This window comes from Phacochoerus africanus, chromosome 2 (genome assembly GCF_016906955.1).
Source record: "Phacochoerus africanus isolate WHEZ1 chromosome 2, ROS_Pafr_v1, whole genome shotgun sequence".
Taxonomy (NCBI): Eukaryota; Metazoa; Chordata; class Mammalia; order Artiodactyla; family Suidae; genus Phacochoerus; species Phacochoerus africanus.
The window spans coordinates 26406285-26428538 of record NC_062545.1 but is presented as its reverse complement, the minus strand read 5'-3'; the positions used below and the strand labels follow the sequence as shown (position 1 = coordinate 26428538).

Here is a 22254-nt window from a genome sequence, read left to right as displayed (position 1 = left end):
GCGTACATTTAATATAATGAGGTTGTGGAGTTCCCGTCGTGGCACAACAGAAACGAATCCGACTAGGAACCACGAGGTTGCGGGTTCCATCCCTGGCCTCACTCAGTGGGTTAAGGATCCAGTGTTGCCACGAGCTGTGGTGTAGGTCGCAGACAAGGCTCGGATCTGGTGTTGCTGTGGCTGTGGTGTAGGCCGGCAGCTGTAGCTCCGATTTGACCCCTAGCCTGGGAACCTCCATATGCTGCAGGTGCTGCCCTAAAAGGACAAAAGACCAAATATATATATAATGAGGTTGTTTCCATGTTGATATTGAATCCTTAGTATGTCTTGCAACCAAGGATTTTTCAGAAACATGGAAATATAGCTGTTTCTTCTCCAGCCTTCAGGTACTTGGAATTTCCACCTTCAAACTCCAGGAAGTTTTGGTGTCAATAGGAATGTTTCTCAAGAAACATAACACAGTCATACGTTGCAATCTGTTTCTGAAAGTGAACATGAGTTACCTTATTAGACTAGCTAGTCCCAGAAAACAGGCCCCTGGGAGAGAAAGAAAGGCGACATCCTTTTTTATGGAGATGGGGGGTAGGTGAAGCCAGGAGGCAGGAGTGACAAGGAATCAGGCCTATGGGTGCCCCAAACTGTACTCAGGAAACTGAGAGACAAATGAAGAAAAATGGGGAGCACCAAAGGCAAAGTGTCATAGTGGCTTATACAACTCCAAGTAACAGAAACTAATTTATTTTGGTATTCAGCTTACAGCTAAACTCAACCCTGCATACCAGTGGGTTCCTAATAACTCCCATTTTAGATCTTTTGGTCATCATTTTTATTTGGTCATTAATAGCAGCCTCCACAGAAACAGAAATGAAACCAAAAATTAAGTATTTATATTCATGATGTAAAATAAAATTGCTTTGCCAAGTGTTTTAGCCAAGTGTTGACAGAAAACTCAGCCAGAATTCATTGAGGAACGCATTTTCTAACACGTTTCAGATTTCAGCACCCCATGCTTTCAGGCAAAGCAGGAGAAGGGGAGTTGAACTTGGTACTAAACCAACTTCCTCCCTTCTAGTGGAGGGTCTTTGTTCCTGTTACTAGTGACTCATTGGGTTATCTCAGTTAGGTCCCTTCCCTATAATGGATCCTAGTTTCTCCTTTCACCCCAAATAGTACCTGTAAAGGATGTAAAGTCCCCAGTTGAGAAGGAGCATTTCAGGAAAATCTGGCATCCAGATGAAATCGGTGACATCATCATCCAGGTTCTCCTTGGAGTTACAGCCCACTGTCTTCTCAGAACCAGCCCTTAGAGCAGCCTTGAAAGTACAAACATTACACACCAGTAATCTCAAAACTCAGCCCAGGGTTATTAAAATTTGAAGCAGGATTCAAAGCTACCTTGCAATAACCAAACTGCCATACTTACATAAGGCTGTTTCAAAATATGTTTAATGTGGATTTTCCTTTTCAGCAGAGCACAATGCCAGGAAAAGGGCAACAATTGTACAAGAGACACACAATGTTCGATTTTAGTTTAACCCCCGCGATTACATGTGGTAGAATTCCACACACCAGAAATACACTGTAGCTGTTGCTTGAGGAAAACTCAGAGTCTTGAGGTGACCCAGATATGGGTCCTCTTCCCAACTGTCACATCTGCCTCTCTTTTATCAAGTTGCTCCAGCCCTTTCCCTGACACCCCCCACCTCTCTACCCTAGCCCCCGCTGTCCTGAGATGCACATCTTTTTCATTATGTGGTACAAGCGCACAGGCCACAGGTACAGTCCCACAGACTGTTTAGCTCTAAGAGGTCATTTGTGTTCATGAATGCTGGCACTACCAAAAAAAAAAAAAAAACAAAACACAACAACAAACAATGAAAAAAAAAACAAAAACAAAAAACTGGCATATTGCTTGGAAACTCTCCAAAACACTCCATATAACCAAAATTCCTCTTCTCTCTGATAAGGAAACATTTTTTCCTCCTATGTGTCCTCTTGATATTGACATTCCTTTCTCTTTGCAGAGTTCTCTTCATCTTCATAAGATCGGAAATTAAAGTCGCTTGTAAGGCTTGTATATCTCTTTGATTTCAATTCATTCCACCGATTTCCCCAAATGTGATTCCTCCTTTCCCATAAAGAGCCTCTCCTGGAGTTCCCATCGTGGCGCAGTGGTTAATGAATCCGACCATGAGGTTGCGGGTTCGATCCCTGGCCTTGCTCAGTGGGTTAACGATCCGGCATTGCTGTGAGCTGTGGTGTAGATTGCAGACGCGGCTCGGATCCCGAGTTGCTGTGACTCTGGCAGAGGCCGGTGGCTTCAGCTCTGATTCGACCCCTAGCCTGGGAACCTCCATATGCCGCAGGAGTGGCGTAAAGAAATAGCAAAAAGACAAAAAAAAAAGAAAAAAGAAAAAAGAAAAAAAAAAGAACCTCTCCTTCTACATTCTGCCTGCCTCTTCCACTCTTCATTTCTGATCTATCACCAAGAAAATGCTTACAGGTCTCACCCATGGTTACGTATCAGAAAGGGCTCTAACTTATAGGGCAGAAAAAACAGCAAAAACTAGAGAAGAGCAGGACTAAGAATTCGTCCTCACAGAGGTCATCACTCCAGTGGCAGATGTGTGGAAAATGGGGGTAGAGCTAAACCGAGGGTGACCAACCACCACTGCCTCTGATTGCTATTACCTTGTCACAAATCCTGCCAGGCAAGATGTTAGAGTCGCAACGTCGGGGCAATTGGAAGTGACAGATATGACCACGGTCTGTCAGCTTGTTACCCCTGGTACTGCATACTTGACTCATGAAACCAGGCGGCATGAAACCAAAAAAGGGGCAATGAAAGCAACAGGAGTTGAGGGGCCAGAGCCAGACGAAGATCAACAAGAGCAGGCAAATTCTGTTTCCAAAGGAGCACAAGGGGAGAGTGGTCTGAGGATTGAGGGTGTTCTTTTAAATACATCAACTTTCACCATCTCAACTGGCTGGGGAAGTTTCCTGAGGATGGAACCAAGGCCCATCAGGTTCCCAGGCCCATGTTCTCTTCCAGCCCGGGGTCCATGTTTGGCTAAGTAACTGCTGGGACCAGGGTGCAAACAGCAGCCCTGAGATTTTAAATCTTGTAGGATCTTCTCTGAGAGTGACGATTCATAGTTGGGACCAAACAGTATGGGCTTTGGAGTAAGGCAGGCCCGGCGCCAAGCCCAGCTCTGCCACTGGCTGATTGTATAGACTTTCAGGCAAATGGCTTAAGCTTTTGAACTTCAGTTTCTTTATCTGCACAGTGGAGTTGTGAGGTTTAAATGTCAGAATCCCTTGCAAATACTTAACCTGCAGCCTGGCCTATAGGAAGGACTTGATAAATAACATCATTATCATTATCCCCATTATTACTATTATTATTATTATTATTATTATACTAGCGTGACTACCCATTGTTTGAGTGTTGGCAGCTGAAAACATTTGTGAATGAGAAGAGGACAGATACTAGGGCTGAAATTGTAAAAAAAATCCCAACCATAGGTTTCAAATACCAGCACCAGTCTCAGGACCTTGTCCATTACTCTCTGCTCTAAATGCCATTAAAAAAGTGCCACCCTCCACCCAGCCCCCACCCTAGCCTCTGTGGGTCCTTACTGAAGGAAGTATAGTTTTCTAGCTCAAAACTTGAGATACATGACCTGACAAGCATACCTAACAGACAGTGATAGAGAATACTTCAGTCTGGCTCTAGCTTAGTCATTCTAGAAAATGAGGCAAGAAGGACACCAAGGCATTTAAAGGGCCTAGAGCCCCTTCCTCCACAGCTCATGTCCCCACACTGCCCAGGGAGCCTGCACCTGTTTCCACAGTGCACACCCCCCCACCCCCGTGAAGACAGTGAGGCCAGCGTGGTATTTAATGGGGGGGGGGGGGTAATAAGTATTATCAGCCATTGGCATCCTGGGGTGGACTATTTATCAAGACCCCTAAAAAGACTCCCAATAAGGCCTTACAGGGGACGTGGCAAGGACAGTAACAGACTAGAAGCACCTAAACTGAAATGCTACCTGAATGTGAGGTCACCTGGGCCCCTGATGTGCAAAAATAGAGAAGAGAAATCAATCAAGTGAGAGACAGGGTTGGTAGTGGTTCTGGTTCCTAATTTGATCTAAGACTGGCTTTGCCCTTGCGAATTTCAGGGCTAGGAGGTCTCCGAACTGCATCCCACTAGCTTGGGTCTGGGGCCAAGGGACTTGGCTGCCTCTTTTTCTTGAAATCCCCCCCTGAGGCCCAGCGTAGGGCTCTCCCCTACAAGCACATCACGTGCGTAGCCCAAGCTTTGCAAACCCAGCGGAGGCCCGCCGTCCTGGGCGCCAGGGTGGTTTTTAGGGTTTTCTCTATGATTTCCCTTCGTGTTCTTCACAGTTGATGATTTTCTGCAGAAAAACGGCTGAGAAAAAGAACCTATTTCATTTCCAGTTCCCATCACCGCGATTTCCACATGGATGTGACGTTGGGCCCTGCTTCCGAAATGCCCAGGTGACTCACGCGGGGACACCCCGGGGCGGGGCGCAGGAGTTTCTCGGGCCGAGGGCGGGGCGGCGGACGGGGCGGGGCGGCGGACGGGGTGGGGCGGCGCGGGGCGGGGCGGCTCGCCTCCTGAGCCTCCTGCGCCCCCTGCGCCCCCTGGCGGCGGGAGACCCAACAATGCTACCATCCGCTCGGGCTCCGGGAGCCCGGCCCGGCGTCACGTGACTGGAAAGTCCCTGGGTGGAAATCCCCTGCTGTCCGCGGGCGGTAAAACAGAAAGGGAAAAAAGAGAACTGGCAGTCTGCAGCTTTAGTGGCGGCCAAGCGCTGCAAACTAGGAGGCCGCGGGGGCGGAGCGGCTCGAGCGGCTGTCCGGAGAACAGCCGCGGCAGCAGCTGGCGAGATCCACACCCCCGGCCGGCGGCCAGCAAGCGAGCCCCGAGCGGGGCGTCCATGGGGCGCCGCCTGCACCCGACCCCTACCGTGACCCCAGGCTGCGGCGCACGCCTGTCCTGACTTGGACTTGGGATTTCGGCAGCGGATCGCGCGGCCGGGAAAGGTAACCGCCGTATCCCCGCGCCGTCCGCCACGGGCACCCCGGGGCGAGAGCTGCGGGTGCGAATTGGGCAGCCACCCGCGGGGCTGGCCTGGTCGACCTGGCCCTGGGTTTGCAGCTGTCCCGGAGGGTAGTTTGTGGGCCGTTTGTGCCACTGTTGGTTCTGAACTGCTGGGAGTGGAGGTGGCCGCGCCAGATGTTGGAGTGACAGCATGGATTCCTCCAGCCAGCTGTTCCTTGCAGATAATGCGGAGAACTTGAATGGCAGCTGCCTGGGGAGCGTTGCCCTGGACCGCTTGGTCCGGGTTGTCGTTGGTGCTTTGCCCTTCGGCTTGTCTTTTTTTTTTTTTTTTTTTGGAATCAAGCGCTGCATGCTTAAGGCCACGTAGACCTTGAGAACTGCTGTGGCCGCTTTCCAGTTTGTGCAGCACCAGCCCAAAGGAGTGGGAGGTCGCGGGGCAGCAAAACTTGGGGGGTGGGGGTCAGGGGGGCCCAGACCGCTAAGCTTTCTGGGCACCGCTTGCAGACTCTCAGCAGCGTCAGAGAAGTATGTATGTAGCAGTGGGTCTTCGGCTTGCCTTTGGGGGGAGGGCGTGGGGGAGCTCCAGTTTAAAGCATCTGCAGGCCCCTACCCCCGAGTCAGGCTGCCTTTGTCAGCCGGGGTCGTCCCACATCCTGCCACCTGGCCTTTCAGGAAAGCCGTAGTATTAAGTAAGGAAGGAGCTCAGCTCTTGTTGAGACCGCTTTGTTTTCAGTTCTCCCTGCCTCTGATCTTCTTTCCTTGGAAAGCTGCTCTGGTCAAGTGTCTCAGGGCCACCTTTTGGGAGAATCACTGTTTAAGAGTTCTCTGGACTACAGCCCCACTCTTCCAGATGGTTAAGCAGCCAGTTACTGCTTCATTCTTCGTGTCTAAGGTGTATCTTACTTTTTTTTCCAATTCTTCATACAATTTTTGAATGAGGGGGCTACTTTCCAAAACTTCGATGGGGTGATTTGGATGAAAAAAGTCAGTGAAGTTAACAGAAGGGTGCAAGAAATGTTAAGGGCAATATTGTTTGTCTTTGCCTATAAGGACATTACAATCATAGCTCAGAAATTCTTTATCATGGGTCAGATTATTCTTTAATTATAAGTACGGAGAAGGCCAAGTTCTGGGCACTTGGGCAGTGAGTTTTGATTTCTTTTAAGGAGGCAATTCTGCAGGCCATTCGAGGTTGAACCAATGAATGAGATGACACTGGGCTATGAAATATTGACGTTTGCATGTCTGGCCTATGATTGCAGCTCTTACTATTTGAGAGCTTTGCTGAATGATCCTAGGTGCAGAAAATAATAGGAGAGTCAGAGAAGCAAAAAGAGGCAACACCTTGTTTCAGACCTTGCTCTTGCCTGTCTGTTCCAATGTGGGAGCAGCAGGCACTGCAACCACAGGTGTGGTGTTGTGAGGTGAGCAAGGGGGCAGGTGTTGGAAGACTTGGCTTCCAGGCAGAGCCCTGCCCCTGCATGACATGGGACCTACCTGAGCAGGACCAGTACTTGAGTTGCTATAGCAAGAGACCTAGATGGTCATGAGATTTCAAGCCCGGGAAGAAGGGCATCTTTGATCTTTAGCCTCAGCATCAAGCCTGGGTCTTGATGGTCAGGCAGTGGTCATATGTGGTCAGGTGGTGCTTGGTGAGTGATGGATGGACATGTGAATGACATCGTGAAAGCAACTTTTGCCATGCCACAGAGGGGAAGTGTGTGTGATGTTTTTGTCCCTTCTCTGTGTCTGTGGTCCTGCCATGATTTTGTTTAATTCCACCTGCAGAGAATGTCTGACATCAAAGGAGAGATTGCCATTTGACCCTGAGAATGACTTCTTCCGGGCTTCAACAGCTGTCAGATTAGGAATCCCGATCTAAATCTACCACCAGAAAACTCCTCAGAGGCAACCACGGGGTCATCCAAGCCACCTCTCCCCTTTGAGTGGCCCATGCTCACTTAGACCATTTTATCAAGGGTGCCTCCACCCACCCAGCACTGGCTCTCCTATAATCTAGGTTTTTTGCCTCCCTCTTAGGTTAGTTTAACTTCTTTCTCAACTAGAGGCTTGCCCTGGCCAATGGTATGATGCAGGAGTGGGATTTGGGGGTTTGGGGGATGCAAACTGCTATATTTGGAATGGGTGGGCAATGGGGTCCTACTGTACAGCACAGGGAAGTGTGTGTAATTGGGTCACTTTGCTCTGCAACAGAACTTGATGAAACGTTGTAAATCAACTCTACTTTAATAATAATGAAAGAAAGAAAAAAAACAATTGCAGGGAAACTTCCTAGGGCCTCTGTAGATATTCTGAAACTGTCTTTGTCTTTCTCTTGGAAATCAGGATGGATGACAGGGCACCCTACTAAGGGTCAGTGACTGCAAGCTGGTGCTCCGCACTGCTCTGTGCTCTAGAGATCCCGCCTTATGTCAGTTCGCATCATTCCACATGGTTGCCTTGGGTTGGAAATGCTGGCTTTTGCCCTCCTTCTCTTTCGTTTGTCCCGAGTGGCACCTCTGTCTGAAACGTCTTTCTTGGTCTGCTTTCAGACTTTTATTTATTTCCACCAGTGTGTTGTGCTTGACAATATCAGGTGCAGACAGGGTGGAAAATGCATCTGAGGGTTGGTACCTGGAGGACGATAATAAAATTTGGTTGGCAGTTGAGTTGATGTAATTGAGCTCCACCATCTGCTCTTGGCAGTGTGGAATTTATCATTCTATTATTGCCATATTGTTATTATTAATTTCTTATTCTGATGTTGTAAAGTTCAGTGGAGGGGTTCTGAAAGATGGCTGACGGCTCGTAAAATTGCAAAGCATCTTGCTGGAAATAGGCTTTTTTGTTGGTTGTAAAACATTCAGTTTAACGCTTTGTGTGTTATAGTACATTTTATAAGTAAGCACTTTATAAGTATTTCTCTTTGGGACTGAAGAGGAAATTCTAATCAGCAGCCTAGGTGGCAGCATAAAATTGCAGGACTTTTTACAAAATATTTACTGCCTTTTGCAGCGGGGAGGTGGGGATGCGCTTTAAAGAGGTAAAGCAAGACTTTGCCTAAGAGCAGGGTTGCTTGGTGGTGCTCTTAGGAGAGGAAACAGGCTCGTCAGGACTCCGTTGTGCCTGTAACTGCATTCAGGGCTCCTAAAATCCAGTGGCTGCCCCAGAGCAGCATCGGAGTGAGATGGGAGCTTGGGTTGGTCACTAGACACAGTACCTGTTGCTGACAGACAGGCTTGGCTCCCTGACAGACGTTACTGAAAACACGGGTTATTCCCCTCCTCCTCAGTACCCACTCCCCGCCTTCCTTCTCTTGTTTAGACTAATCTTTAAAAGTGATGTAACTTACAACAGTCCAGTGTGAGTTAATCTGTGGGGCCAGCTAGTATCCTGGGAGCAGAGGTGACTAAGATCTTTTGCCTCTTGATTAGGGTAATGACAAGATCAAACACTGGGGTTTCCTGCAGGCAGGTATATAGGAGCCCTATCAAAGTCGAGCTAACGGAATGGGGTTTTCTTTCCCTCCTCTTCAGGCCTTGTAGAGCACCATGGCTGAGCAACTCCTTCCCCTGGCTTTGTATTTGAGCAACATGCGGAAAGCTGTGAAGATAAGAGAGAGAACTCCAGAAGATATTTTCAAACCTACCAATGGAATCATTCACCATTTTAAATCCATGCACCGATACACTCTGGAAATGTTCAGAACCTGCCAGTTTTGTCCACAATTTCGGGAGATCATCCACAAAGCTCTCATCGACAGAAACATCCAGGCCTCCCTGGAAAGCCAGAAGAAGCTCAACTGGTGTCGAGAAGTGAGGAAGCTTGTGGCACTGAAAACGAATGGTAAGACTTGCTTTTGTCGGTGGGGTGGCTCCCAGGATGCGGGGTCCCCATTCATTAAAAGGTGGTAGCTCTTATTTGAACCCAAGCTCAAATCTCTTGAGACCGTAGATAACCTTAGTAGAGAGACTCTCTGAGGGACGTGTGAGGAAAGCAGGCTTCTTTTGTGAATATTTTAATTAGGGATATTTTCTAGCTGTGTATGTTAGAGAGCAGAGCTCACTGAGGCTTGGGGACTGCATTTCTAGACACCATCCCCCTATTAAGTATATGCTTATAGTATATATGTATGACTTCTGTATCTAATTCTTGCAACTGTTGAGTCATCTATAAAAAAACAAAACAAAACCCTTCTATTACACTTAGAATAGATAAGCAATGAGGTCCTACTGTATAGCACAGGGAATTATATCTAGTCTCTTAGGATAGAGCATGATGGAAGATAATGTAAGAAAAGGAGTGTGTGTGTGTGTGTGTGTGTGTGTGTCTGTCTGTCTGTCTGTCTGTCTGTCTGTATGTCACTTTGCTGGACAGCAGAAATTGGCAGAGCATTGTATATTGACTATACCTTATTTAAAAAAGAAAAAAACCTTCCCTAGCCAGTAATGGAAAAGGCTTTAAGTTCAAAAGGAAAGCATGGTGTGAAAACTGGTAGTGTTTCCCACAGCTATTAGAAAATGCTTCTGTCAGTGGCTTTATATTTTTTGAATCGGTGGCATTTTATGGGTTAACTAGTGGCTGGTTTTGGCTCCTCCCCTGCCTAGGATCTGTTGCCTGTGATCCCTTGATATAAACTAGAAAGATACTTGAGATTTTTAGCCCAGATTTTAGATGTCTCCTTCATTATTTTTAGGGAGTCCTCGTAATACTTTTCTTGCTGTCTGTGACTATCTGCCCAATGGCCATTTATAACTAGTAGCTGTGTTCCTCTTCTAAGCTTTACTGTTTTGTTTTTAATTATTTCCTTTGAACAAGAGTATGTACATCACAGAAACATTCAAGCATGCTGTTTTGGGCAGATACGAATTCTCCTTTATAAAGGTAGCTAATTATTACAGGAAGCAAGGAGACTGCCCTAGACAACTAAATGCTTACAGTCTAGGTAAGGCCAGAAATCTCCTGTCCTTAGCTCAGTGACGTTCCTAAACCATACCAATCAAAATAATGCATTGAAGGGCAAAATAATACACCTTTGTTGACAGTGAAATGATAAGAACATTAAGTTCATTAAGTGACTCGGTACATTAACTTTGGCCATTTTTGGTTGGGTAACTTGGCACGAATGAGGGACGTGTTTTTTTGCTTTGGTTCTGGGGGGTCAGGCGCGTTGCCGCAACATCTTGCTTTTATTTTTGAAGCATAGTGGCTTAGAAACATGGATAGAAAGAACACTGAGGCTAGCTAGTGTTTACATTGTTCTTGGCATTAAATCAAGTGATGCTTAGAAGTAGGTAATTATGTTAAGTCACTATCAAGGGGTTTATATTCCTGACAGTTTGTGGTTTTAACTCTCTCCCATTTTATTACAAAAAGAGATGGAGTCCACTTTGGGAGAGTTGGAAACAAAGAGATCCTGTCAAATTAGAAATGTGGTAGAAGGAGAAAAACTGTATTGTCATGAACAGAAATTTTAGGTTTAACTTGCCCTGGTGCCTTCAGGAAAAAAAAAAAAAAGGAATATAAAGAGTAAACACTTGTTTTGCAAAGATAATGTCGTTTAGATCAAGGAGTCACGCTACAAATAAAACTCCAAAAGCAAATGAATTTAGCTGTCATTTTCTGGGAAATAGGGATTTTTAGGCTCAGAATCCCTGTAATTCCCTACGTTCAAGAAAAGTCCTTAAAATTCTGGAAAAGGATGAAAAGATATTTAGAGGAGGGAGGGAAACAAATGACTTTTCCTCTCTGATTTTTATGACCACCTTTTTTTTAAGCCCTCCCCCTAGAGGAGGGGTCTACAAAGTCAGTGGTCTGTTTGGGGAGGGGGTGATTCACAAGTTTGCATTTGAGGATATGAGACTGTGGTGAATGAGGAAGGGAGTAGGTGGCATAAAATTGAAACTTCATGTGAAAAATTCCAGCGTCTATTGGCTGCAGCGATTTCACTTGTCTAATGAGTAGCCCTATTCCAGCTCACTCTGACCACGCCCACTTGGAAAGTCCAGGGTGCACTTCGCAGTTTAAATGTCTACACACCAGAACAAAAAGTACAATAGCTGTTGCTCAATTGCTAGTCAAATAACTTAGCGCTGGGGAATTCCAGATGTTACTTAGGGAATTTTATGCTGGTGCATCTCAATAAAGAACTGAAAGTAAGCACAAGAAGAAGAAAAAAAGCCTTATCTTTGCTCTAGATTTTGCAAAGGGGAAATTTCAACAGAATGCAGTTGTTGCCACACTCCTGCCAAGACACAGGGCTTGAGGGATCTCTTTGGTTCGTGTGTTTCAATGTTTATTTAGCTGGTTTTTCTAAGTGTGTAAACTGAAGGGATACTGGCTGTGGATATGTATATTTGAGGGTGTTTTGTTGTTGTTGTTTTACAGTTGACTATAATTAAAATTTGATAAAATTTAAAATAGCTTTATTGCTCTAACTTTTCCTTATCAAAACAATTATGCACTTGCCAAAAGAGACTAAGGAGTTAACCTTTTTGGTAGTAAACATTCCTCCAAAATGTTTATTCTTTGAAGATGGAAAAAAATGCAGTCTCCCGAATTGTGGCTTTTAACCTATAAAAGTAACAAAGTGATGGGAGGGAGTGAAATGGGTGGACTGGGAGTTTGGGGTTAGTAGATGCAAACTATTACCTTTAGAATGGATAAGCAATGAGGTCCTGCTGTACAGCACAGGGAACTGTATTCAGTCTCTTGGGACAGGCTATGATAGAAAATATATATAATGGCTGAGTCACTTTGCTTTGCCATAGAAATTGGTACAACATTGTAAATCAACTATAATTTCACAAAAAAGTAACAAAGTGATGGAGTAAAATTAGACCTATTTTTTTTTTCTCAAAAGACTCAAAATTCTTAAAATGCCAGCCCTAAACACTGACTTATTGTCAAATGTTGACAACTAGGCATTCTTTAACTCTGAAAAAGGACTCTAATTGCTCACAAGCAGGTTTGCACAAAGCATTTCGGGGGCGGTAGGTAGTTCAGTCTTTTCCATCCCATTCTACCAAGCAGCAGAGGAAACTCCCAGGCCCCAGAAGCTGCAGTGGGATGGTCAAGTCATTTACCACTGAGTCATAGCCAGACCGTCCCTGTCTAGTAAATGGAGTCAGACCAGCTTCCTGGGTTGAGCTTCTTGCCCTGTTTGTTCTCTCTTAGAGAGCAGTCGTGCCAGTGTCTTGGCCAGAAAGTCAAGAATATTAGAAAGGAAAGAACTTTGGTGACTGTGATCCATGCATTTCACCAAGAGGTTAAGCACAGGTTAAGCAATTGCCCCCCACCCCCACCCCCTCCAGGGTCAGCTAAACTTGTTAGGGCAAAGCCAGGCTGGAACCAAGGTCTCCTGACTCTCAGTCCCTGGCTCCTCGACTCTGTTCATATCATTCATTAACAATAAGTGTAAAAAGACTGATTTTTTTCAAGCTGTCATCGCCGTGTGAAATGCTACCAGTTCGCCCTTCAACTACAAAATCAACCTGTTCGTTCGCTTTTCTCAAGAGTCCTGTCGAGTCTAACAGGAAGAAGCCTGGTTTGTTCTGAAAACCTCTGCAGGCCTTGGATGCTGATTGATTGAATTTGCCTCCCTTCTCTCCTCAGGGGACGGGAACTGCCTCATGCATGCTGCTTCCCAGTACATGTGGGGTGTTCAGGACACAGACTTGGTGCTGAGGAAGGCGCTCTTCAGCACCCTCAAGGAGACGGACACACGCAACTTTAAATTTCGCTGGCAGCTGGAGTCCCTTAAATCTCAGGAATTCGTGGAAACGGGGCTTTGCTATGACACCCGGGTATGTTGTGTTTCTCCATCAGGCATCTACAGACAGAGCTCCATGGTGTGAAAATGGTACCTCAGGCCAGTCCCTGCTCTCAAGGAGCATATGATTTTCCAGGTCACATGAACTCAGTGGAAAACACCAGAAACCTGCCTTGAGACGAATCTGAGGCTCTTGTCACTGCTGGGGGGTCTCCAGGGCAGCAGCTTCCCAGCTGGGGAGTCATTGTAGAAGGATCTTTCTGAGCATGGCCTTCCCTGTGGCGTTTTGGTTGTTTTTCAGTTTGATTGCCCTTTGCATGCTTTACTGAGCCAGCCCATCACATTCAGACGGGTGCCTCCCCGTTTTCAGTCACAAGTTTGGGATTTTTGTGCACATTTGGATTTTTGGCAGGGATTTTTTTGAAAGCAGGTGCTGTCCCCATCTTCCCCTACTTTTGAGTTTACCTTGTGGTGGAAAAAAGTAAAGGAAGAAAACCAAAATGGGGAAAATAGGGTGATCATTTGAATGATGATTTCATGAAAAGGGAAAAGCAAGCTGAGTGATCAAAGTGAATAATTATAGAGTGAAGACAGAGTTGTTTTTTGAATACAGAGTACATTCAATCCTTTTTTTTTTTTTCTCCTCTCCCCTTAGAATTGGACTGAGGAATGGGACAACCTTATCAAAATGGCATCCACGGACACACCAGTGGCCCGAAGTGGACTTCAGTATAATTCACTGGAAGAAATACACATATTCGTCCTTTGCAACATCCTCAGGAGGCCAATCATCGTCATTTCAGGTGAGATGCCTGCTGATGGCTTATCTGTCTTTAAGTGCTTTTCAGCTTTAATGCGTTACCTCTTCGGAAAACCCAGGCTCCTAAAGCTACAGGGGACCATAGCTAAATGGAATCTGGTGAAAGTCACAGAGGGCCTTATGTCTTCTTTCTTTTTCCTTAAACAGACAAGATGCTGAGAAGTTTGGAATCGGGTTCTAATTTCGCTCCTCTGAAGGTGGGCGGAATTTACTTGCCTCTGCATTGGCCCGCCCAGGAATGCTACAGATACCCTATCGTTCTCGGCTACGACAGCCAACACTTTGTCCCCCTGGTGACCCTGAAGGACAGTGGGCCGGGTGAGAAAATTGAGCTTCTATTCACTTTTGTAACCGCTGGTAGATCGTGGTACTCCCTGTTCCTGCCGAACATCAGGGTTTTCCCTTTTGTTCCTTATTGGAAGAGTCTCCTTTCAGTATATTAGCTTTATTTAAATACAGCATTCTGTCATTTGTTTGGTTAGCAGCAATAAAGCAATAGCAGTAATTACAGGGCCCTGCCACCTTCTTGTGTATAGCTTGGGAAGTACTGCCAGCATGTTAGTGGCAGGTAAGATATATGTGTATTACTGCTGCCATTTAATTAACCCATGATACAGTGAGTGCCTGGCATTGAGCAGGTGACTATCTGGCAGGTTAGCCATTATTATAATAGCTTCATGTAGAATTAATAAGGTATTTCATAAGTGCTTCAGGTACCTTATTTCATTTCATCTTCACATCATCCCTGTGGGTGCTCTAAGCACTGGTAGCCTGCTTTTACAGATGAGGCACTTGAAGCTCAGAGAGGTTAAATAACTTACCCAAGGTCTCAGAGCTGGATGGTGGCAAAGTAAGGATTTGAACTCAGATCGGTCTGATTCTGAAGTGTGGGAATTTAACCAGTAAGACCCACTGTCTTCAGGCTGCTTAATATTCTGTGAGCTTCCTGGAAACAGTGCATTTTTTATTAGAGTTTAGCGCAGCTTGTTTCCCCATTTGATTTTGTGGCTAGATAATGCTTTTCCATGCTGTAAGTGGATCCTTTCTGCATTTTCAAAATGTAGTCATTATATAAACACAGTGAGATCACACACAATCTCATTTAGTAGAATCATATTTTGCTCATGTGTTATCTTTTTCCCTCAGAAATCCGAGCTATTCCACTTGTTAACAGAGAGCGAGGAAGATTCGAAGACTTAAAAGTTCACTTCTTGACAGATCCCGAAAATGAGATGAAGGAAAAGCTCCTGAAAGAGTACTTGACGGTGATAGAAATCCCCGTTCAAGGCTGGGACCATGGCACCACCCATCTAATTAATGCTGCAAAGTAAGCAGTTTGTTTTTAGCTCTGTCCTTTGTTATCTTTAAGCTGCTGCTACCCCAGGGACCATCAGTAAAGTTATTTGAAGCCAGTTTCCTCCAGTGTACAACACATTCAAAGACTTGTACCTGAGTCAGAGAGGATCACTTCCGGCAGCATTAAGTTCAAATGGGATCAAGTAATGTAACCATAAATATTTTTCTGCATATCTGGATGCTGCAAGTCACAACTGTGACTTCTAAACGTGTGTTTACTTCAAGGATAGTTTCTTTTTTTTCTTTTTTTTAAATTGCCCTGGTGTCAGACTAGCAAGTGAAAATTCTCAGAAACAGAAGCCTCATTCTCCCGGCTTCTGGGTAAGGCAGACACATCAGATGCAGACTGGCCTGAGAATGTGTTTATGTGGCACACATGACTTTGCCACATGGAGCGGGGAGGAGAGACCCGGGGTGGAAGTTGTACAGGTATCGAAATGGTAACCCTGACTTTATGATAAAGAGACGCCTGTTTCCTGGAACTCAGAATGCACAAGAGGAGACCAAGAAGGCCTGAGAGAATCGGTTTCTCAAAGTGAAGGTAAACAAAGTACAGAGAGTCAGAAATCAGTACGGAGCACCCGTGGGTGTGTCCTCCTCTCAGTTACGGCTCGTGGCAGGTAGCGTTGCTAGGGACCAGGAGCAGGTTTAACGCAACGTACAGAACGCAGTGTTACAAAGTAGTTTGTACTGCAAAGTAGGTTTGTCCCCAATGACTGTTCTGAATAATGTTTCACTAGAAATTGGATCTCTGAGAAGTTAGAAAGTAAAAGTGACTTTTTAAAGAGTTTGAGCTAGTGATGTAAAGATTCTGTGAGTATCTGTGTGTGGTCTCATATTTTTCCTTTCGTCTTTAGGTTGGATGAAGCTAACTTACCCAAAGAAATAAACCTGGTAGATGATTACTTCGAACTTGTCCAGCATGAGTACAAGAAGTGGCAGGAAAACAATGAGCAGGGGCGGAGAGCCACGCACCCTCAGAACCCTCTGGAGCCTTCCGTGCCCCAGCTTTCTCTCATGGACATCAAGTGCGAGACGCCCAACTGCCCTTTCTTCATGTCGGTGAACACCCAGCCCTTGTGCCACGAGTGCTCAGAGAGACGGCAGAAGAACCAAAGCAAACCCCCAAAGCCCACCTCCAAGCCGGACCCCGAGGCGCTGCCCGGCCTGGCGCTCGGAGCCTCCCGCGGGGAGGCCTGGAACCCCGAGGAGCCCTCCGGGGGCCCCCGATCAGCCCCTCCGACGGCTCCCAGCCTCTTCCTGTTCAGCGAGACCACGGCCATGAAGTGCAGGAGCCCCGGCTGCCCCTTCACGCTCAACGTGCAGCACAACGGCTTCTGCGAGCGATGCCACAATGCCCGGCAGCTCAGCGCCGGCCACCCCCCGGACCCCACACGCCATCTCGACCCCAGCAAGTGCCAAGCCTGCCTCCAGAACGTCACCAGGACGTTTAACGGGATCTGCAGCACTTGCTTTAAAAGGACTACGGCTGAGCCCGCCTCCAGCCTCGGCTCCAGCATCCCCCTATCCTGCCACCAGCGCTCCAAGTCGGACCCCTCGCAACTGGCCCAGAGCGTCTCCCCACACCCCTGCCGCAGAGCCGGGCCCGAGGCTCCCTCTGGCTGCTCCGCCTCGGCCGCACGGACTCCGGGGGACAGGACGGGGACAAGCAAGTGCAGAAAAGCCGGCTGCATGTACTTTGGGACTCCGGAAAACAAAGGCTTTTGCACGCTGTGTTTCATTGAGTACAGAGAAAATAAACGTGAGTGAGATGACGGGTTTCCTCACCCCTGTTTCAAAACTCTGTGTGGAAGGGGGTTTGCCCCAGAAAGTCAGGATGGGAGCCCCTCTGGGACTTGGGTGTGCCTTGCCCAGGGGGACAGTCACAGTGGCTCTGCCAGCACACGGGGAAGCAAAAGCATAGAATAGCCTGTTTCAAAACCCCTAAGAGCCCTGTGATCACTTTAGAGAATTGGTTTTTGTAAGACTGTGTAGTGTTGCATTTGTAAGGGAGAATTTTAACTAGACTTCTTTTGACACACCAGCAGAATAGAGAAAACTAAAACCTGGAGAGCAGTAGCTAGAGCGACATCTCCATGGACATCATAAGAACACTTGCTTGGTTTTAAGAATCTCAAATGCAAAAGCAGGGTGGGCGCCTCTGGTCTATGCTCATTCTGTCACTGTGACCCACCCCTGTGGCATGTGCCAAAGTGAGAGATCTGTAAAATCAAGGATATTTTCATTATAGATTTCTGTTTGTTGCTTTGCTGAGTTTCTAAAGGGTTGCTCTCATAGATACAGGAAAGCTGGCCTAATCTGCACCAGGCACCCGTTTGTTTCTCTGAGGTCGGCGTTTGTCTGCGTGGTGACCCGTATGTGGTACTGATTCGCCTTGACTCTCTTGTAGATTTCGTCACTGCCTCGGGGAAAGCCAGTCCCACGGCCTCCAGGTTCCAGAATGCCGTCCCCTGCCTGGGCAGGGAATGCGGCGCCCTCGGAAGCACGGTGTTTGAAGGATACTGTCAGAAGTGTTTCATTGAGGCTCAGAATCAGAGATTTCATGAAGCAAAAAGGACTGAAGAGCAGCTGGTGAGACATCTTGAGGGACCTCCCCCTCCTGCTGGAGTGATAAGCTGGCTCTCCTCCCTGCTGGGTTCCTGGGAAAAACCAGGGGAAAAGGCAGCAGGAGCCCCGGGGTTGGAGGCCCAGCAGTTACTGCTGATTTCCATGGCCTAGGTTTACCTAAGAATTCATTTTAAAAAGCAAATAAAGTCAGCCATGGAATAAAATCTCTTAAAGCCTTTGCAAAGCGATCAGAGACTTCTTGGATTTGTAGCAGAAGTTAAGTGGCCTGCAGACTTTCTTAAATAAGCCTCTTGTCATGAGACAGAAGGGGAAGGCAGAGCATCCTGGATGCCTGCACTTATTTTCTTACTTATAAGAAAAGCAAACATTCTTGATAGGCGTCTCTCTTATTGGTTGTGGAATGGTCCAGGAATCTGTCTAAATGAGGGCAGCTTAGTATTAATCCCAATGGAGGCAAGCTGGGCCAGTGTTTGCCAGGGTTAGGGTCGGTGCTTCCATGGAGCCTCACTGGGGCCAGATCTGTTCTCATGGGTTGGGTAGGAAATGTCTTTGGAGATTCCAGTCTGTGGCCACGCAGTCCCCTTGGCCAGGCAGATGCCTTTAACCCCACACAGCCCTTTGTAGATCCCAAGCTGTCAGATGAGATGGCACTGTGGTCTCCCTGAGAAACGTGACAACCGTTCTCTCTGCTTTCTCCACCCAGAGGCTGAGCCAGCGCAGAGACTTGTCACGAGCCACCCAGAGCGCTTCCAGGTCCAAGTGCGCCCGGGCCACCTGCAGGAACGTGCTGGCCTGCTGCAGCCAGGAGCTGTGCATGGAGTGCCAGCCCCTTGGCCAACGAGTGAGCCCTGGCGCCCGGCGGCCAGAGCCCGTCCCAGAGGATCCCCCAACGCAGCGCTGCCGGGCCCCCGCCTGCGACCACTTCGGCAACGCCAAGTGTAACGGCTACTGCAATGAGTGCTTTCAGTTCAAGCAGATGTATGGCTAGCCTGAGACAGGGCGGCAGCCCGGCCCAGGGAGACCTGGAACTTTAGCCAGCGTGGTGCTCTGCTGTCAAGACCCCCATGCCACCGGAGGGTCCATCCTTGCACGATTAGCTCAGGGTTCGTCTGAGCAAGGGAGGAAAGTAGCTCTCGGTCACAGCCTGAAATGGGAGCGGCACGTATGGCTGGCAGCAGATGGCCTGGGATTCAGCCCGGGGCTGCTCCTCCTCTCCTTCCAAGCAGGAGGCCAGGGACCTCGTGGACTCAGTATGCAGGCCAGGACTGCTGCTGCATCTTTCAAGAAAAAGGAGAAGACACAGGGTCAGGAGGGCCAGGAAACCTGGAGCCATTCCCCCTGCCCTCCAGCCACACTTGTCACTCAAGGAGACCCATCGTCTCACTCAAGGAGATGAAGGGCTGAAGCCTCAGGGCGAGTGGGCCCTCCCCGCCAGGAGCGCAGGAAGCTTGGGGAAAGTGGACAGATCCAGAGTGTCAGTCATTTGGGGTATTTCCCTGCCTGCCTCATTCCTTTCCCACAGACAGGGCAGAAGCAGAACCATCCATGGACTATGATTCTGAGGCTGCTGAAACTGAACAAGTTAACAATGAAAAGCAAATCAGCTGCTCTTTACAATATGCACCTTTTAAAACTCAGACCGTCTTAGTGGGCAGATGTGTAACTCTTTTGGTTATCACTGTCTTTACTTCTAAAGGTTACACTGAACTGAGGTGTGCATAAACACAGTACACATGTAATGTCCCCTTATGTATAAGGGAATAGTTGGCTTTTTTTTTTTTTTTTTTTTTTTAACTGGAGTGAAATGCTGCCCTAGGAGTTGTAAGTAAGAAGACTGAATAATAATAACCTGTTTTCTGGTTGTTGTTGGGGCAGGCACCATCCATAACAGCAGCACTCTATTCAATCTATGTAAATCACTTTATTTATTTTATTGCAAACTTTAAAGTTATTTAAGTGAAGATGTTCCTTTTGATCTAAGGAAGATGCAGAACTGTCTTCCTGCTTGCTTTCAATCACGTGATCGACTGGGGCAAGTTCCCGACCGCAGTGGAGGTGTCGTCCTCGTCCATGCTCTTTGGTTGCCTTCCCTAGGAAAGACGGAATTGCATCGACAGTAAGTTCATGAAAATCTCACGCTTCTTCGTGAAACTCTGGCCAGAGCCACTTCCCAGCCCTCTTATAAGAAACTGTTCTCCAGCAGCGTATAGATGCTTCTGCGTATCCTACCTCCTTAGAGAGGCGATTGGGAAGGAGTGGGGGTGAGATTGGAGATCACAGTGAGAGATGCTGCCTTTGATGCTGGTCTTATTTGCTGTATTAATGCTGTGTCCTGGGGTGCGGGGCAGTGACCTCATGCCCAGAGGCCACCTTAGCACTGGGACAGCAAAACCCTTGTAACCATGAGTATGAGATTTCTTTCTGTCCTTGGCTTGCAGTGTCTCTGTGTGCTTTGTGTGTTACTGTCATACTTGTTCTAGGGGAAAAAAAAAAAAAAAAAGAAAGAAAGGCAGGGGAAACACATTGTCCCCAGAGGTAAAGGCTGCTATTTTATTTTATTTTATTCTTTCGGCCTGGACTTACGACCTGAAAATTGGCAAGTGCTAACTCTCCATGGCCTTTACTTGTGCTACGTTTTCCCCTTGGAACACCATAGGCCTTTTTCCTCAACATATCTCTGTGTAATTTCTTTCAAAGGTTTCAAATAAACTTCAGTGTGTTCATTTAGTTCTTTTAAAGTTGTTATTTTAATATTGTATGTGTATCAATATTTTCATTCCTAATGTGAAAAAATTGAATTATTTATACTTATTATAGAAAGCATTTGAAATTTGCACATTTAGTTATCTCTCATAGAAAACAGTTGACTTTGTGTTGGCTTTCTTCAAGTTTTTCTAAATTTGAATGTAAATTTTCACATAAGTCAAAATTTATAAATAAATTATTTAAGAACAAACTGTGATGTCTTCTCTTTACAAATGATGAAAGAGAAAGGTGCAAATATTAAGACCCGGCTTTGCCAACAATTTTAGTTCAAGGTACACCTGGGCAGACGATAACACCTCTCGTCCACAGGTAGTAAGAGAGGTTACCAAATCACCTTTTGTACAGTAGAAATTATCACCACATTGTAAATCAACTGTGCTTCTCTAACACTTTTAAAAATGAAAAAAATCATAATAATTACATTATAGTGTTAGCATTAATTTTGTGTAATAAAACAGTTTATTGGCCAGAAAAAGGGGGGGGGGGGAATAAGGCATCTGATTTCATTGTAAAGACACCGAGGCTCAGTGCGAGTGAGAAAGTATCTGTTGCTGTGAGGTGCCAGGTCCCTGTGCTCCTCTGAAGGGTCCTGCCCTAAGCCTCAATAAAGTGCAGAAACAGAGGACAGGAGGGAGAAGCAGAGAGAGAACGGAAAGAAATCAGAAGGGAGGAAGGAGTGTGAGACTTGCTGGGTCAGACCTACAGCTGTCAAGATAGCACCTGTGTCCTGGGATATCACAGATGACCCATTCTTCCACCCCATACAAATGTACCTGCGGAAAGATTGACTTCAGAGCCTGTGCAGCTTCTGGGATCTCTTCCCTTAAGCTCCCCAAGAGATTCTGATCATCAGCCAGATTTTAGAACCATGCATTTAAAGAAATAGTTAGATTTTTGAAGTTACCGTAAGAAAATTTCACGTACAAGAAAGTGGAGAAGAGCATGATAAACCCCCATATACCCATCATCCAGTTTCAACAATTATCAACATCTTGCCAAATCTGTTTCATCCATCACCTCTTTTTTTACCTGGACGATTTCATAGCAAATTTCAGATACTGTGTTCTCACACTCACAAATACATCAGTGTGCATCTCTTACTGGCAGGAATATATTCTTTTAATGTAACCACCATTATCACACACAACTAAATAATTTTTAAAAACCATCCTATCCTATGTTCTAATTTCTCAGATTGTGGACTATATAGAGTCCTATTGCTTTTGATCGCTGACATTTCTTAAGGTTCTTTTATTCTGTGGCATCCCCTTTTTAATTTTGCATGCTGTTAAGCAATTAGGTCATTTGTTCTGCAGAAGAGCAGCTCACATTCTGGATTTGACAAATTACTTTCTTCTGCTGTCATTTAACCTGTTTTTCTAGACTTCTCATTTGATTCTGGTTCAATCAGGCAAGAATAGTTTGCAGGTGATGCTTGTGTATGTGTCTCAGGGCCTTCTATCCTGTCTGAGCTGTGTGAACACTCAGCCAGGGGAACCACAAAGCTTCGAACTGATCTCTTCCCTTTTCCTCCATTCTTCCCCCATCTCTCACCCAGCATTAAGGTACAATTCTTCAATCAGTGTGATGAACATAAGCATTTGACCATAAGTCATCCGGATTTCTAAAAGTAGGAAGTGACTTATAATTAGCAAATTATCTCTGACTCAGAGGGATGGCACATAGACATGGGAGCAGGGGCAGTTTGAGGGCAGCGAGGGAGACACTTAGGGCAGGTCTCCTATCTGGATTGGTGGGTGGATCTCTGGGGGCTGGGGGCCCTATAAAGCACATGTACAACTTTATGGAGGAGTGTGTACATTATTTCAAGTGGGGCCAGTGGCTTTCTTCAGAATCTCA

The 22254-nt window shown here is 46.4% G+C and overlaps 1 protein-coding gene across 2 annotated transcripts; it reads left to right on the top strand.

Moving 5' to 3' along the window:
• Nucleotides 1–4934: 4934 nt before the first annotated feature.
• Nucleotides 4935–20584, top strand: TNFAIP3 (TNF alpha induced protein 3). 2 transcript variants are annotated; one of them, XM_047770104.1, is made up of 9 exons: nt 4935–5073; nt 8629–8938; nt 12707–12897; nt 13519–13666; nt 13831–14001; nt 14830–15010; nt 15897–16801; nt 17450–17631; nt 18332–20584. In XM_047770104.1, the coding sequence occupies exons 2-9, from the start codon at nt 8644–8646 to the stop codon at nt 18614–18616; spliced, it is 2358 nt and encodes a 785-aa protein (XP_047626060.1). In that variant the 5' UTR covers nt 4935–5073; nt 8629–8643; the 3' UTR covers nt 18617–20584. The 2 variants fall into 2 exon arrangements, with proteins under 2 accessions (XP_047626060.1, XP_047626061.1); XM_047770105.1 differs by lacking the exon at nt 4935–5073 and adding an exon at nt 5602–7132.
• Nucleotides 20585–22254: the final 1670 nt, after the last annotated feature.

Excerpts from the sequence above, each read along its gene's own strand:
- TNFAIP3 (XM_047770104.1), top strand. The coding sequence starts at position 8,644 with ATGGCTGAGCAACTCCTTCCCCTGGCTTTGTATTTGAGCAACATGCGG. Across the intron at positions 12,898-13,518 it reads GGCTTTGCTATGACACCCGG|AATTGGACTGAGGAATGGGA; the intron begins GTATGTTGTGTT and ends CTCTCCCCTTAG. Across the intron at positions 15,011-15,896 it reads CATCTAATTAATGCTGCAAA|GTTGGATGAAGCTAACTTAC; the intron begins GTAAGCAGTTTG and ends TTTCGTCTTTAG.